The sequence below is a fragment of the Musca domestica genome, unplaced genomic scaffold, assembly GCF_030504385.1.
Source record: "Musca domestica strain aabys unplaced genomic scaffold, Musca_domestica.polishedcontigs.V.1.1 72, whole genome shotgun sequence".
NCBI classification, from domain to species: Eukaryota; Metazoa; Arthropoda; class Insecta; order Diptera; family Muscidae; genus Musca; species Musca domestica.
Genome location: NW_026712388.1, coordinates 179,102 through 195,614, shown reverse-complemented (window position 1 = coordinate 195,614; position 16,513 = coordinate 179,102). Strand labels below are relative to the sequence as shown.

At 35.3% G+C, this 16,513-nt stretch overlaps 1 protein-coding gene across 2 annotated transcripts in view; it reads right to left on the bottom strand.

The window, feature by feature from the left end:
• The window catches only part of LOC101900305 (serine-rich adhesin for platelets), a 265,583-nt gene that overhangs the window by 125,479 nt on the left and 123,591 nt on the right, over positions 1-16,513 (bottom strand). For both annotated transcript variants that reach the window (XM_059130291.1, XM_059130292.1), the window contains exon 3: positions 4,463-4,696. In XM_059130291.1, the coding sequence (XP_058986274.1) occupies positions 4,463-4,646 (184 nt within the window). In that variant the 5' untranslated portion in view covers positions 4,647-4,696. The remainder of the gene's footprint in view (positions 1-4,462; positions 4,697-16,513) is intronic.

The following is a 16,513-nucleotide window of genomic DNA, read 5'->3' as shown; positions in this document are numbered from 1 at the left end:
CCTCTTTGGTTTTTTTCCTTTATCTGTCCGCCTCGATTTTTCTAAATTCCTATGGACAGTTATTTTGCATAGTTTTTTTAGTTTTCTACTTCTTCTTCTTCGTCTCGGATGTAGGCGTATGTTTAATTTTGCATTAGGATGTTGAAAATGAGCCTCTGTGTATCCTTTTTGTTTGAATGGGTAACATATGTCGTTTTTTGTTCCATATTTGTACTTGTATAGGTGTCATGCAAGCGTGTAGTTTAAAGTAGAGGGTGAAGCAGATTTTCGAGGGTCCAATGACAAATTTAGTACTACTAGTCAATGAAGATTTATTATTTTAGATGTATACTTTTGAGGAATTCTTTTTTCAAGGTTTTGAGATTTTTTAAAGTATTTTTAAAGGATATTTTTGAAGCTATTTGAGAGCTGATAAGCTGGATGATCAAGAAAAAAATAGAAGCAGGAGAGGGATTTTATGAATATTTTTTAAGATGAGCTAGGCGGAGTTTTTTTTATAGACTTTTAGGAACTATTGACTTTCGAAAAAATATTATAAATGCCTTGAATATGAAAAACGACTCCCTGGAGTCTGGAAAAAATTGATTTTTAAAGATTATTTTTTCAAGGACCAAACGTGGATTTTTAAAGAATATTTTTTCAAGGATCAAACGAAGATTTTTAAAGAATATTTTTTCAAGGACCAAACGTAGATTTTTGAAGAATATTTTTCAAAGACCAAACGAAGATTTTTAAAGAATAGTTTTTCAAGGACGTGGATTTTTAAAGAACATTTTTTCAAGAACCAAACGTAGATTTTTAAAGAATATTTTTTCAAGGACCAATCGTAGGTTTTTAAGGACTATTTTTTTAAGGACCAAAAGTAGATTTTTCAAAAACGTGGTTTTTTTTTAAAGAATATTTTTTCAGGGACCATCAAAGCTTTAAACGTGGATTTTTTTTAAAGAATATTTTTTCAAGGACCATCAAAGCTTTAAACGTGGATTTTTTTTTAAAGAATATTTTTTCAAGGACCATCAAAGCTTTAAACGTGGATTTTTTTAAAGAATATTTTTTCAAGGACCATCAAAGCTTTAAACGTGGATTTTTTTTAAAGAATATTTTTTCAAGGACCATCAAAGCTTTAAACGTGGATTTTTTTTAAGAATATTTTTTCAAGGACCATCAAAGCTTTAAACGTGGATTTTTTTTAAAGAATATTTTTTCAAGGACCATCAAAGCTTTAAACGTGGATTTTTTTAAAGAATATTTTTTCAAGGACCATCGAAGCTTTAAACGTGGATTTTTTTTAAGAATATTTTTTCAAGGACCAAATGTAGATTTTTAAAGAATATTTTTTCAAGGACCATCAAAGCTTTAAACGTGGATTTTTTTAAAGAATATTTTTTCAAGGACCATCGAAGCTTTAAACGTGGAGTTTTTTTAAGAATATTTTTTCAGGGACCAAATGTAGATTTTTAAAGAATATTTTTTCAGGGACCATCAAAGCTTTAAACGTGGATTTTTTTAAAGAATATGTTTTCAAGGACTTGAAAACTCCACGATTATTGGTCTGTAGAATAATCGTGGAGTTTTCAAGAATATTTTTTCCAAGGACCTTCTGAGACTCTAACGAGGATTTTTAAAACATATTTTTTCAAGGACCTTCTAAGACCTTTACTTTAATTTTTAAAGAATATTTTTTCCAAGGATCTACTGACCAATAAACGTGGATTTTTAAAGAATATTTTTGCAAGGACATTCTGAGACTCTTACGTGGATTTTTAAAGAATATTTTTTCAAGGACCAACTGAGGAATAATCGAAAATGTTTATTTCATAGCATCTTATGGATTTCAGGTGCGCTGATTTTTTTTCAAAAATATATATTTTTTTGATTTTTAAAGGTTTGATATTATAAAAAAATCTTTTTGGCTAGGGCTTGAATGATTTTTTTTATTTTACATAGAATTTACGGAGCTTTGGAAAATTAAAGAAAAAAATTTTGACAGAATTTTAAAGGCCGCGTATTTTTAAAAATATTTTGTCATCGATTTCTTCAAAACATTTTCCGAGAATATCAGGGATTGTACATTTTTAAAAAAATGTCCGCCCGTCCGCCAGTCGGGCTGGTGCGCGCGATAACTTTCAAAGGGAGTATTCGATTTGGTATGAATTTGGTACATTGTAATATTATTATCAAGACTAGTTCTAGTACAGAGATGGGCAACGTAGGTCTACTCTTTCTGGTACCTCCCCCACAAAAGGTAAACATTTTCACAGAAAATAAATTATCGAATAGAAAATATCATTCAGGTATATGCAAGCTTCCAAAATCCTAATATTTTTATTAGTGATAGGACAGGTGTTAAATTAGATAATATCGACCCACTCCATTAAGTACCTCCCCCATAAAGGGTCAAACCTTGAATAATTACATCTCTTATAAAATGTAACAAAATGTCTTCAAACTCCCCACACCTCAAAATGTATTTTTATTTACACAAAATCTCTTGTTAAGATGGGATATATCGCTACTTCTGGAAAATTAACCTTTCATTAAATGCGAAATAAGCATCTGATACATTTTAAATTCGGTACACCCATATTTCTACCACAACAAGATCTGGTGTAAAGATTGTAGATATCGGTCCACTCTTTCTGGTACCTACTCACAAAGGGATTAAAATTTTGAATAAGCCAAGTGATCATAAAATGCGAAATAAGCACTTGATTCTTTCTAAACTTCGCACATTCCAATATTTTTGCCAACGCAAGATCTTGTTTGAAGACGATAGATATCGACTCACACCTTCTGGGGCCTCACCCGCAAGGGATCAAAGTTTTGAATAATTATATCTCTCACTAACCTGCATTTCATGTTTTATACTCAAAATACACAATTTATTCAGTTAGACGATTTTTTTTTTATTAAAACTTTATACATCGTACTAAATTTTCAGACTTCCAACAGTGACATCCATATCAAATTTCAGGATTCCAGTCTATCCCTTCACGCAATATAAAATTTAGTACCACTTAGTATTTTTCGAAAAATTATAGTAAACATTTCCAATACCTCCTCCATTTCATAATCACCTTCAAATCTCAATTCCAAATAACAACAGAGACCCCAATCTCAAATTTGAGGATATCAGCTCTATTCCTTCATCCAATACCAAATTTAGTACATTTGAGTTATTTTCGTACAATTATAGTGCGCATTTTCGAAACAAACTCCACATTTCAATGCCAGATACCAACAGACACCTCAAATTCCTTCCCAACCTTAATTCTCAAATGCAAGTTCTTAGCTCCATCCTCCCATCCTTTCACGTAATACCAATTGGTACGATTTAAGAAGTTTAGTACCATTTTAGAACTTTTACCTTAAAGTTTGAATTTCCAAAAACCCATTGGGACATCTATCGTTCACTCCATTAGTGACTCTCATTCTAAATTTAAGAATTCTAGCTCCTTCCGTTTGTCCAATACAAAGTATTCAATTTTTAGTATATTTTAGTACTTTTTGTACCCTTTTAGTACGAATTTCCATTTTTTCAGATATTCTCTTTTATTGTACAAACCCCTCGTTGCATTTTGTTCCTCTGCCATGACATTTATTGAATGTGTGACTCTCGAATCTCTGTTCTGAGTCATCATCAACGGCATGGTTCGTGTTTTCAGTTGCCAACGGCACTACTGTCATTGTCAGCAGTGTGACACAATCTCCGCCCTTCCCCTTCCTAACCATTCATTCCCACACTCAGGCGAATATTGATTCTCAACCCTCCCGATACTGCCGTTTTGTTTTTTTCTCCGTTCAGTTGGCAGCAGCTGTTAACTGTTGCTAATTGATGTGATTTTAATTGAGGTTGCAATTTGCAATTTGTCTCGAATATTGACATTATTGACATATTTGACATAACGTTGTTGTCGTTTACATTGTCTTCGTGTTGTTGGCAGGATGAAAGAGAAATCTTTTTGCAGTCAGTGGATGCTATGGGTAAATTCTGTGGTCCGTTTTAAAGTCTTATCCTCTTTTTTTCTTCTTTGAGATAACCTCTCTAAGCTCCCAGATTCTTTTGTTTCATGGCATTATTATTCTTTCGTTTTTTAATTTTAGATTCTATTCTTTAGATTTGTCCTTTTCCTTATTCCTTTGATGAACTTTAGTTGGCCGGAGGGTTTTTTTCGTAAAAGAATAATTTGTCCTTTTTCATGGTTTCCTTGACAAATACCACAAAAGGCGATTTATGCTCAGACATCTTAGTTTTGTGTGGTGGTCGGCAAATTTAAAATTAATGACCATAAATTGATATTTAATGCAAGTTAATGAAATGAACTGAAAGACAGGCAGCAGATCCCCCAAAAACTTTTGGGTACCGCAACGAAAAAATGTAAATTTATTCCATAATCCCTCATTTCAAGGCCTCAAGGAATATGACTTTTGAACTTTTAAGTTTCCACTCAACATCACTCACCTGCATCAATACTGGCAACTATTCCACACAGCAATGCTACTCCTGCCAGCCAGCTCCATGTGTGACCAAATTGCTGCTCCCTCTCCAGGCGCCTTCTCTTGAAGCTGCGTCGTTTTTGTGTTGCATTCATTTTTTGAAGATTTCCACTGACCAGCGTTGGACAATTGAGTGGTGTTACGCCCATTTTGTTATCTTTGTGTGGAAAATATTTAAGATTTTGATGGATTTTTAAAACTGAAATTGAAAATAAAATGAAAATAAAAAAATTGAATAAAACTTCAAAATATTTTGAAAACAATGTCATGGTATTGCAGAATTGCCATAATAAAACAATCATTCTCCATTTCTGTAGGAGAGTGAATTTTCGAAAAAAAAAAACATATCTTAACCCACAAAGATAAAAAAAACCGTTAAATGGCCATCATTAATGTACCTTTTTGGGTCGCATTAAAGACACCTTTTCCTAAACTGTTATTACAGTACTTAAATACATTTATAAATACATTTTTAAATTTTAAATTTTAATTGGGTAATAAAAGAGGAAGCTAACACGAAATGAAACGAATGGTAAATGTTAACAGTTGCACACTGATAACAGATCCTACTCTGTTAGCAGGTGCCAAATTGTTAACAGTTATAACACTGTTAAGAGTTGCCAGAATGTTAACAGCAGCTTGACTGTTGACAGATCCTGACTGTTAACAGATGCTATGCTGTTAACAGCTGCCAGACAGTTAACAGATGCTAGGCTGTTAACAGTTGCTAGACTGTTAACAGTTGCTAGACTGTTAACAGTTGCTAGACTGTTAACAACTGATAGACTCTTAACAGTTGCCAGACTGTTAACATTTGCCAGACTGTTAACAGCTGCCAGACTGTTAACAACTACCAGACTGTTAACAACTACCAGACTTTTAACAGTTGCTAGACTGTTAACAGTTGCCAGACTGTTAACAGTTGCTAGACTGTTAACAGTTGCTACACTGTTAACAGTTGCTACACTGTTAACAGTTGCTACACTGTTAACAGTTGCTACACTGCTAACAGTTGCTACACTGTTAGCAGTTGCTACACTGTTAACAGTTGCTAGACTGTTAACAGTTGCTAGACTGTTAACAGTTGCTACACTGTTAACAGTTACTAGACTGTTAGCATCTGCCAGACTGTTAACAGTTGCTAGACTGATAACAGTTGCTAGACCGTTAACAGTTGCTAGACTGTTAACAGTTGCTATACTGTTAACAGTTGCTAGACTGTTAACAGTTGCTAGACTGTTAACAGTTGCTAGACTGTTAACAGTTGCTAGACTGTTAACAGTTGCTAGACTGTTAACAGTTGCTAGACTGTTAACAGTTGCTAGACTGTTAACAGTTGCTAGATTGTTAACAGTTGCTAGACTGTTAACAGTTGCTAGACTGTTAACAGTTGCTAGACTGTGAACAGTTGCTAGACTGTGAACAGTTGCTAGACTGTGAACAGTTGCTGGCCTCTTAACAGATGCCAGACTGTTAACAGTTGCTAGACTGTTAACAGTTGCTAGACTATTGACAGGTGCTAGACTGTTAACAGTTGCTAGACTGTTAATAGATGCTAGACTGCTAACAGTTGCTACACTGTTAACAGTTGCCAGACTTTTAACAGTTGCTACACTGTTAACAGTTGCTAGACTGTTAACAGTTGTCCGACTGTTAACAATTGTCCGACTGTTAACAGTTGTAACGCTGTTAACAGGTGCCAGAATGTTAACAGATGCTAGACTGTTAGTAGGTGCCAGACTGTTGACAGCTGCTAGACTGTTAACAGATGCTAGACTGTTAACAGTTGCTACACTGTTAACAGTTGCTGGATTGTTAATAGATGCTAGACAGTTAACAGTTGCCAGACTGTTAACAGTTGCTACACTGTTAAAAGTTGCCAGACTGTTAACAGTTGCTAAACTGTTAACAGTTGCCAGACAGTTGTTACTCTGTTAACGGTTGCTAGACTGTTAACAGTTGCTACACTGTTAACAGTTGCCAGACTGTTAACAGATGCTAGACTGTTAACAGTTGCCAGACTATTAACAGCTGCCAGACTGTTAACAGTTGCCAGACTATTAACAGCTGCCAGACTGTTAACAGTTGCTAGACTGTTAACAGCTGCCAGACTGTTAACAGTTGCTAGACTGTTAACAGTTGCTAGACTGTTAACAGTTGCTACACTCTTAACAGTTGCTAGACTGTTAACAGTTGCTATACTGTTAACAGTTGCTATACTGTAAACAGTTGCTAGACTGTTAACAGTTGCTAAACTGTTAACAGTTGCCAGACTGTTAACAGTTGCTAAACTGTTAACAGTTGCCAGACTGTTAACAGTTGCTAAACTGTTAACAGTTGCCAGACTGTTAAAAGTTGGCAGACTTTTAACAGTTGCTACTCTGTTTACAGTTGCTAGACTTTTAACAGTTGTCAGGCTGTTAACAGTTGCTAGACTGTTAACAGTTGATACTGCTGTTTACAGTATCCGTACTGTTAACAATATCCGCACTGCTAACAGTATCCGTACTGTTAACCAGCCAGTAGCCTTGATTTTAACATTATTCATAATATTAACATTATTCATGATGTTAACGCTTTTTACCCTTCACAGCCAACTTTTTATATTCCTTTTTCCCCCATTCCGAACCCCACTCCGAAATCACTGTTCCACCCGCTCTCCATTTAAATATTAACTTGCTGTAATTTTTGTTAACACTTTAAAGATATAATTAAATCATCTTCATTTAAAATATCACTTTATCACCCTTTACAGTTAACAGTGGCGAAATGCCGCAGGCAAATTTAAACAGACACACAAACACGCACACACACAAATAGAGACATACCCTCATAACATTCGGCTGACTGGCTGGTTGGCTGACACCCAACATTAAAGACTCATTTAAAGTTTGAATGAATTTTGGTTCAGTTAGGCACTGTGACCAAAGAGTCCAGTTGTTAGACACTCTCTCTTTCCCACTCTCCTTATCTCTTTGCCTGTCTAACGTTTGCTTCCATTACAAACCATGTTGAGTTCATTATGGTTACCCCACCATTTGGACAACAGCAGCAGCAACAACATTCAGCTGGGAGATGAGTTGATGTTTCCACCACTTGATGTGGCCTAGTGGGGCCACACAGAAGCAAAAGAAACAACAAAAATGAAATACCCCATTCATAGCCGGTGTGAGAGTCCAATAGACAGACAGACGAATAAAAATTCCCGCCGCTTTTAAACGTCGAAAATGTATAACAACCTGCCAACATGGTCATTAACAGCAGCATTGGCTCGTTCGCTGAAACATTAATGGGTGGCCTCTGTCCCCACCCGCTTTCTCCTAATGCTCCACACAGTCCGGCAAGCAAAACAAGAAATGCGGGTGTTTTTTTTTCCTGTTGCCATTGTCAATTAATGTTTATCAAAATCAACTAAAATTTACAACTATTTACCATGGGATTTTTGTGTGTGTGTGGGGGGGGGGGGAGTTGGGGGATGTGTGTGTGTTTTTAATATTAGATAGGTGTTGATCATCGAATTTTATGCAGGCTACGAGGTAGTGATCCCCATTGGTGGGACCAGTATGGAGGAACTTAACCTTGAAATTTGGCATATGAGTCGAATTTGTATACCATTAGCCATACAGCAATCATTTAATGCAGCCAAAACGTACCTCATCGTATAACGTAACGATTTTAGACCCTACGTCTCTTTGGATTATATCCATTTCAGGACAATTTCAGTCAGAATTCTGCAATTTTAAATATGAGTCATTGTTAATGTAAGGCATTAGATACTGTTGCTTTTTTGTCCGAATTTTGTCTGAATGGGTACTAAAATGTACTAAATGCTTTAGTATAAAATTCTGAAATATGGAATAAGGACGATTGGGTTATATTAGCGGGACAAATTTATTTTATTATTCAAAGTATGTCTAATAATCTTTCCACTTTCATTTTCGTAGAACTGGATAATGTTTTTTAATACCCTCTACCAAAGTATGGAAGGTATATAAAGTTTGCCATTCCGTTTGTAACTCCTCGAAATTCTTGATCTGCATAAAATTCTTTGTCGATTTAGCTATGTCCGTCCGTTTATCCGCCTGTGGAAATAACTCTAGCTTCCAAACGAAATGAGGGTAGGTTGATAAAATTTTACTCAAATATGTATTATGTCTGCAGGACTTTCGGTATTGAAAATGGGCCATGTAGGTCAACGTTTTGGTATAGCCCCCATATAACGGTACCTCCCGATATTCCGCATTTTGATGATTTTAACGACATTATTTACCGGAATTGTTTCATATTTGGTATTTGAAGTTCGAAATGGATACTACAGCCTACGACAGAAAATTGCCTAAGCAGGTCCAGATCTTCGTATAGCCCCCATATAACGGTACCCCCCGATATTCGGTATTTTGATGATTCTAGCTACATTATTCATCGGAATTGTTTCAAATTTGGCATTTGAAGTTCGTAATGGATACTACAGCCAACGACAGAAAATTTTCTGTGCAGGTCCACAACTTCGTATAGCCCCCCTATAACGGTATCTCCCGATATTCGGTATTTAGATGATTTTTGCGACATTATTCACCGGAATTGTTTCAAATTACGTATTTAGAGTTCGTTATGGGAACTACAGTCTGTGACAGAAAAATTGTCTGTGCGGGTCCAGGTCTTCGTATAGGCCCCATACATCAGTACCTCCCTATATTCGGTATTTTGACGATTTTAGGTACAATACCCACTGAAGTTGTTTGAGATGTGGTATTTGAAGTTCGTAATAGATACTACAGCCTGTGACAGAAAATTGTCTATGCTGGTCTAGGTCTTCGCACAGCTCCAATTTAACGGCACCTCCTTATATCCGATATTTTGATGATTTTAGCTACATTATTCGCCGTTTATTTCAAGTTTCGAATTTGCTTAATGCCTATGCCTATGTATGTCCACGTCGTATAGACCCCAATATAACGGCTATATTCGGCATTTTTAAAATTTTAACAGAACTTTTTAAGGATTTTATTTTTTAAAAATTTCCAAATTCGTTGAAAATGGTGGAGGGTATTAAAAGTTCGGCCCGGTCGCTGCTTTTTTGTATTAATGTTTTTGAGGGAGATTTTTCTTCTTGGCCTTCCTTTCGGGAATTGTTTAGCGCCGTTTACATTAATAACTCTCGATTGAGTGATGTTGAACGTATGTTCTATTTGCTAAACAAAACTTCTGGAGAAGCTCGGGAAATCGTTTCGCAGTTTCCTCTAACAAATCGTGGTTTCGCTTTCGCATGGAAAGCATTAAATGATGAATACAACAATATTCGATTATTGGTTCATCAACAACTAAAGTCGTTGCATAATCTTCCGATTCTTGAGAAAGAAACTGCAGTGGGTCTTAAGGAGATCCGACGGGGAATAAATAGTTGCATTTTTTCTATGTCGATCTATAACGTTCCCACAGATCAATGGGATCCGATGCTTGTCTTTCTTTGCCTGCAACGCTTGCCGGAAGAAACGACAATGCTATGGGAACAAGGTATTAAAAACAAATCGACCCTTTCTTCGTGGAAAGATTTAGACACATTTCTTTCAGAAAGGATAAACACGCTTTTGTGTTTGGAAAGTTATCGAGAGAAATCGATTCCTTCGACTGATACAAATTCGTTTAATACCGCTACCAAGTCCAACTCTAAATGTTCAATTGGAAAAACGTGTTCTCTTTGTAGTGAGAAAATCCATCGGCTTCATTTGTGTTCAAAGTTTAAGAATTTATCCCCCGCAAATAGGTTTGCATTCGTAAAGCGCAACGACCATTGCATAAATTGTTTGGTAAAGGGACATAAACTAGTAAATTGTACTAGTAAAAATAGTTGTTTGAAATGTGGTCAACGTCATCACATGTTATTACATCGCGAGTCAGTAAAACAGAATAGTTCGATTCCGGTTTTGACTCCAAAAGCTCAGGCAAGCTCGTCAAAATCGTTGTTGTCAGCTGCAGCCCCAGCTTTTCGTCCCTCAAAATGTACATTCTCCACATCTGTCGAGGTCCAAAATAAAAAATCGGAAATGGTTCGTTTAAAATCACCACACCAAATGTCGAAAGAGAACTTAATTAAATTTATAAAAACAAATTTATTCAATGGAAATAATAAAAAGAAGTTTAAATTTGAAAACAATGTTGTAAAGCGACCTTCGTGTAAAATCGGTCTCACGACAGCTGGCTGTTTATATACCGGCATTGGCACAGGGTCTCAATTGGAACCCGCCTCGATTATCGCTTCGAGAAACACATAGCTCGATTGAAGTCCGAATCTGTAACTGCAGGTTCATCTGCGGCTTCAAAGTACTACATTTCGTGTATAAATATAGCTTGATTGAAGTCCGAATCTGTTACTGCAGATTCATCTGCGGCTTCATATTATCGTCGTAGCGGAGATGGATCCCGAATCTGTTACTGCCGATTCATCTGCGTTTCCATTCCCTACATTTAGTTCGAAAAAAAAGCTCACACTGCACTATACAACCCGTACCTACTACTGGATCTTATATAGATTAAGTTAATTGTGTTGAAACATGCTTTGATGTTTCAAGGGGGTCGGCATGTTTAATTTAGAATTGCATAAAATATTGCTATTTATTGACCACTGGTTTGGTCCTTAATTAGTCGTTAAAATGTACGCGCTACGGTTTATTGCAACCTTGTGCTAGCGCCTTTGACATTTTAACTACTAATTATTTGTCACTTGTTTTGCCGCCTCCTTTAGACATCAAGTAGTATTTCGCTGTCATTCGGACAGACAACACCCGCAATATCGTTTGCAAAGCACATATCGTTGTGTAGAAAGGCATATTGTTGCCACAGGTAATATTGTAACCCACTAACCGAACTAAGAATAAACAGATCTACTTTATACTAAGAAAAACCCTTGTGTTTTATTTATTTCTATTTTACATATCCCCCTACGGTCCACTGCTCCACGCATTCGGCGTTTTACTCCCATCGGCGGAGACCCTCTGAGCTAAACAAACTTGTTTAACTTGTTTTTTTTTTTTTTTTTTGGAATACAATAATCCTCTCCCAAAAAGATAAATGATTCTAAATTTGGTATGGCATGAACGAATAGTCCTTTAAATTTGGCATTAGGATCACTGTTAGTGTGTAGAGTTGTGATTTAGAGTTGGTTTTGAAAATACGTACTAAAAAGTACTAAATGATACTAAATTTGGTACTTGGGTAAGGGATTTAGTTAAGAGCCTAAAATTTAGCATTAGAATCACCTTTGTGCGTTTTGGTTGATACATGGCAGAAGATTTGGAAATAAGTACGAATAGTACTAAATAGTATTAATCTTGGTATTTAGGGAAGGTTTAGAGCCGGAAATCTAAAATTTGTAGTAAGAGCGTTTTCGGTTGTGTAGGAAAGACAAACTACGTATTTTTTGAAATCCCAGCAATATTTGTACCACAAAATTTGGTACCATTTGATATGGGAATCTACTCTTGAAAATGGAGCTGATATAAGGAAGTGGTTTTAGAATTGTGTACTATAATTGTATGAACAGTACTAAATGGTACTAAGAAATCCTGAAAATTTATAAGAATATGTATGTCATGTATAACTTGTATAAAAATCATGTATAAAAAATGTCTAATTTTCCGCAAGGACATCTCTTTGAAGAAAGTTTTCAATGTGGATCCATTATTTGGCATAGCCCCTAAAGTGGATCATCCATGTATTTTGAAGACTTCAACAAACATCTTTTTATCAAATTGGTTGAAATAATGTGTTTTGGATAAAAAAGGGAAAATATAGCAAAGAATTCGAATTTGGGAGCCGTGACTGCATAAATGTATACAAATATTGCTAAAATTTTAGGGACAAAGAAGACCTCTGTCTTCTGTCATCTGTCTTATGGTGGTGATTATGAAATCTTTGCCCCGGCCGATCTTAACATTTTTCCCTGCATTAGGATGGTGGGTCATGTAATTTATAGAAATTTGTTCCTTACATTTGTTTGATTGTGGGGCCTAAATTGTTTAGCTGATTGTTAGTTGACGAATTGTCTATACATTTTAGCCATATTAAGTAGGGTACTCTCTATTTAGTTGTAGGCATTAATTTTTCCAAAATACATTTTTTTTTTTTTTTGAGAATAGTTGCCATTGGTATTTGTAAACATTTACCTTTTCATGTGTTGGATTGTTTGTGTGTATTTCAGTATGGCAACAAAATCAAATGTCGGTCATTATGCAAAAAATATGTTAATGGGCGAAAATTTCTACGGGAAAATGAAAACAAGGTCGGTTGATAATATTTAATGTTCTGTTGGCGTCGGAAGTGGCGACTCATTAAATTTTATTAAATTACTTAAATTATTTCAAGTTAATGTAACGCAATTTATTCAATGGACTTTAAAGGGAAGGATGTTGCCTCAAGGAAAAAATATGAAAAATAAAGGAAATATATCGGAGTTAGACATGAAGTAAATAACAAATTGTCAAGGGATGGAGTTCTGCTTCGCTACTACCATACACCACAGCATTTTATATCACATTGAGCAATTTCCACTTAGTACTCTTCGAACAATTATCCTACACTTTTCCAAAACCATCTCCTTATATTAAGGACAGACACCAAATTTCAGGATTTCAATTCTATGCCTATATCCAATACCAAATTTAGTACCATTTAGAACTTTTCGTACAAATATAGGATGTTTTCCCAAACCGCCGTCAAATCTCAAATAAACATACCATTAGTGATCTAAAAATCAGATTTCAGAATCTTGTCTCTATCCCTTCACCAAACACCCCTTATAGTGACATTCAGTACTTTTCTAACAATTATAGGACGCATTTCCAAAACTGCCACCATATCTCTATATCAGATACCAACCGAGGCTTTAATATTAAATTTCGGTATTTCAACTCTATACATTCTCTTTGTTCCTAATTTAGTATTTTTCAGTATAATTGTAGTAAAATTTTGTACTTAATTCCAAAACCCTCTCTATATCTCATTTTCAGATACCAACTGGGATCTCTATATCAAATTTGACAATTCCAACCTTATCCCTTGACATAATACCAAATTTAGTACTATTTAGTACTTTTCGTACAATTATAGTACACATTTCTAATTCCACCTCCATATCTCAATTCTACTAAATTTAGTACTTTTCAGTCCTTTTCGTACGCCCAGTACGCATTTCTAATACCACCTCCATATCTCAATTCCAGATACCAACAGGGTCCTCAATATGAAATTTGAGGTTTCCAGACTCAATTCCAAATTTAGAACTATTTTGAAGTTTTCGTATGAATATACTTTTCATTTCAAACCACCTACATATTTGAATTCCAGATACCAACAGAGACCTCATTAAAAAATTTCGGGATTCCAGCCCTATTTCTATACCCAATCCCAAATTTAGTACATCCAGCACTTTTTGTTCAATTATAGTATACACTTCCGAAACCACTTTCATATGTCCAGGCAACACATGTACAGCGACCCTAATAACAATTTTCAGATTTCAAGAACTTTATATTCATATAATACCAGATTGTAAAAAATGTAGTACTATTTAGTACTTTTCGTGCATTTGTAAAAACCATTTCTTTATCACAAACCTATAACCAACCAAAAGGAACCCAAATTTTCAAAAAAATATTTTGCTTCACAAAAAGAGAAAGAAACTTTGTGATTCCTAATATTTGCATCAGTGCTAGCTCAGGTTCAAAAATTTACAATATCGGTCCACTCCATCAAGTACCTCCCCCACAAATGGTCATAATTTTGAATAATTACAACTCTTATTAAATGTGATGTAGGTGTCCGATAGTCTTCAAATTTCACACATCCTATTATTTTTATTAATACAAGGTCTGGTGTTAAGATGGAATATATCGGTCCGCTCCTTCTGGTACCTCCCCCACAAAAGGTCGACATTTTGAATATCCATAAAACTCATATAGATCAAAATGGACATCCGATTCTATTTAGACTTGGTACATTTCAATATTTCCGTCAACACAAGATCTGTTATAAAAACGGTAGAGATCGGACAATTCCTTCTGGTACCCCCCACACAAAGGGTCAAAATTTTGAATAACCAAAACGATTGTAAAATCCGAAATAAACATCCGGTCCTTCTCATATTTCACACATCTCATTATTTCTGTTGTGAAGTTGGGATGTATCCACTCCTTCTGGTAATCCCCCCCCCCCACAAAAGGTCGAAATTTTGAATACCCAATAAGCTCATAAAGCGCGAAACTAACATCCAATTCCATTAAGTCTTGGCACATCTGTATATTTCCATCAAGGCAGGATTTGTTATAAAGATAGTACAGATCGGACAATTCCTTCTGGTACCTCCCCCACAAAGGACCAACATTTTGAAAACCAAAACGATTATAAAATCCGAAAGAAGCATCAAATTCTCTTCATATTTCACATATCACAATATTTTAATTAAGCCAAAGTCTGGTATGAAATTGGGATGTATCGGTCGACGCCTTCTGGTACCTCCCCTACAAAGGGCCAAAAAATTGAATATCCATTAAAGTCATAAAACGCGAAATAAGCCTCAGGTTCCCTTTATATTTCACACATCCCATTATTTCCACTAACAACAGATCTCTTGTGAAGATGGGATGTATCCACTCCTTCTGGTAGCTCCTCCACAAAGTCTCAAAATTTGAAATATCCATGAAGCTCATAAAAACCGAACTTAATATCCGATTCCACTTAGACTTGGCATATCTGAATATTTCTATCAACACAGGATCTGCTATAAAGATGGTAGAGATCAGACCATTTATTCAGGTCTGCTATAAGAACACCTCCAGGTCTACTATGAGAAGACCCACAGGTCTTCTATGAAAAGACCTCCCGGTCTTCCATGAGAAAGCCCGCAGTTCTTCCATATATAGACCAAAGTTGTTCTACGTGAAGACCTTCAGGTCTCCTATGATCGTACCCTCAGGACTTATATGAGAAGACCTCTTGGTCTTTTATGAAAAGACCTCTAGGTCTTCTACTAGAATATCTCTTGGTCTTCTATGACAATACCTCTAGGTCTTCTATGAGAGTACCTCTAGGACTTTTATGAGAGTACATCTAGGTCTTATATAGGGTTCAAGATTTAAAAAAACCAAACGCTCAAAGAAGGGGAAATAAGCATCCAACTCTCTCCAAATTTCACACATCCAAACACTTTTGCTAACACAAGATCTGTTGTGGAGATGATATATATCTATGAACCCCTTCTGTTACCTCACTCATAAAGAGTCCGAATTTTCAATACTTTTATCTGTCATAACTTATGCAATAAGTCAGCGATTTTTTACAACAACTCTAAAAAATTCTCTCATCCAGAGACCTGAGATGAATTTATGATTTCGTTAAGAATTGAATATAAATGTTCGATTTTCTTGTAATTTTGCCTATACCAATATTTTAATCTGTATTAGATGAGGTATGAAAATGGAATACTTCAATCGACCACATCTGGTACCTCACGCACATTTTATAATTTTCTAAAAATTATCACATATCTCATATAAAGCAGTCGATATAGTCCAAACCTGGCATGTCGCAATATTTATATCATATTCAGTTAAGTTCGATACGAAATGGACAATATTGGCCCTTTCCTTTGGAACATATTCCATAGAGGGTCAATCGTTTGAATAATCATAAGAGAAGTCGAAATATATTTTATTAATCGAACATTGGCTGAGGGTATACATATGTCGCCAAAACCGACTGATACTTTATAAATGGTTTAACTTAATTTTATATAAAGAGAAAATAATATATAATTTATCTATAAAATTTTCAATATTAAGCTTTGACATCCTTTCCATGACTCTCCCTGCCCCTCTCTTTACCTTTATGACAATTTCGCATTATAACTTTTTAAATATTTACGTACCTAATTAGAATATGTTTTAAAGCATTATTTTGTTAATTTGTTACGTTTTGCCACTTTGTTATATTATGGCTTTAACGGCAGACCTATTTTGACGTC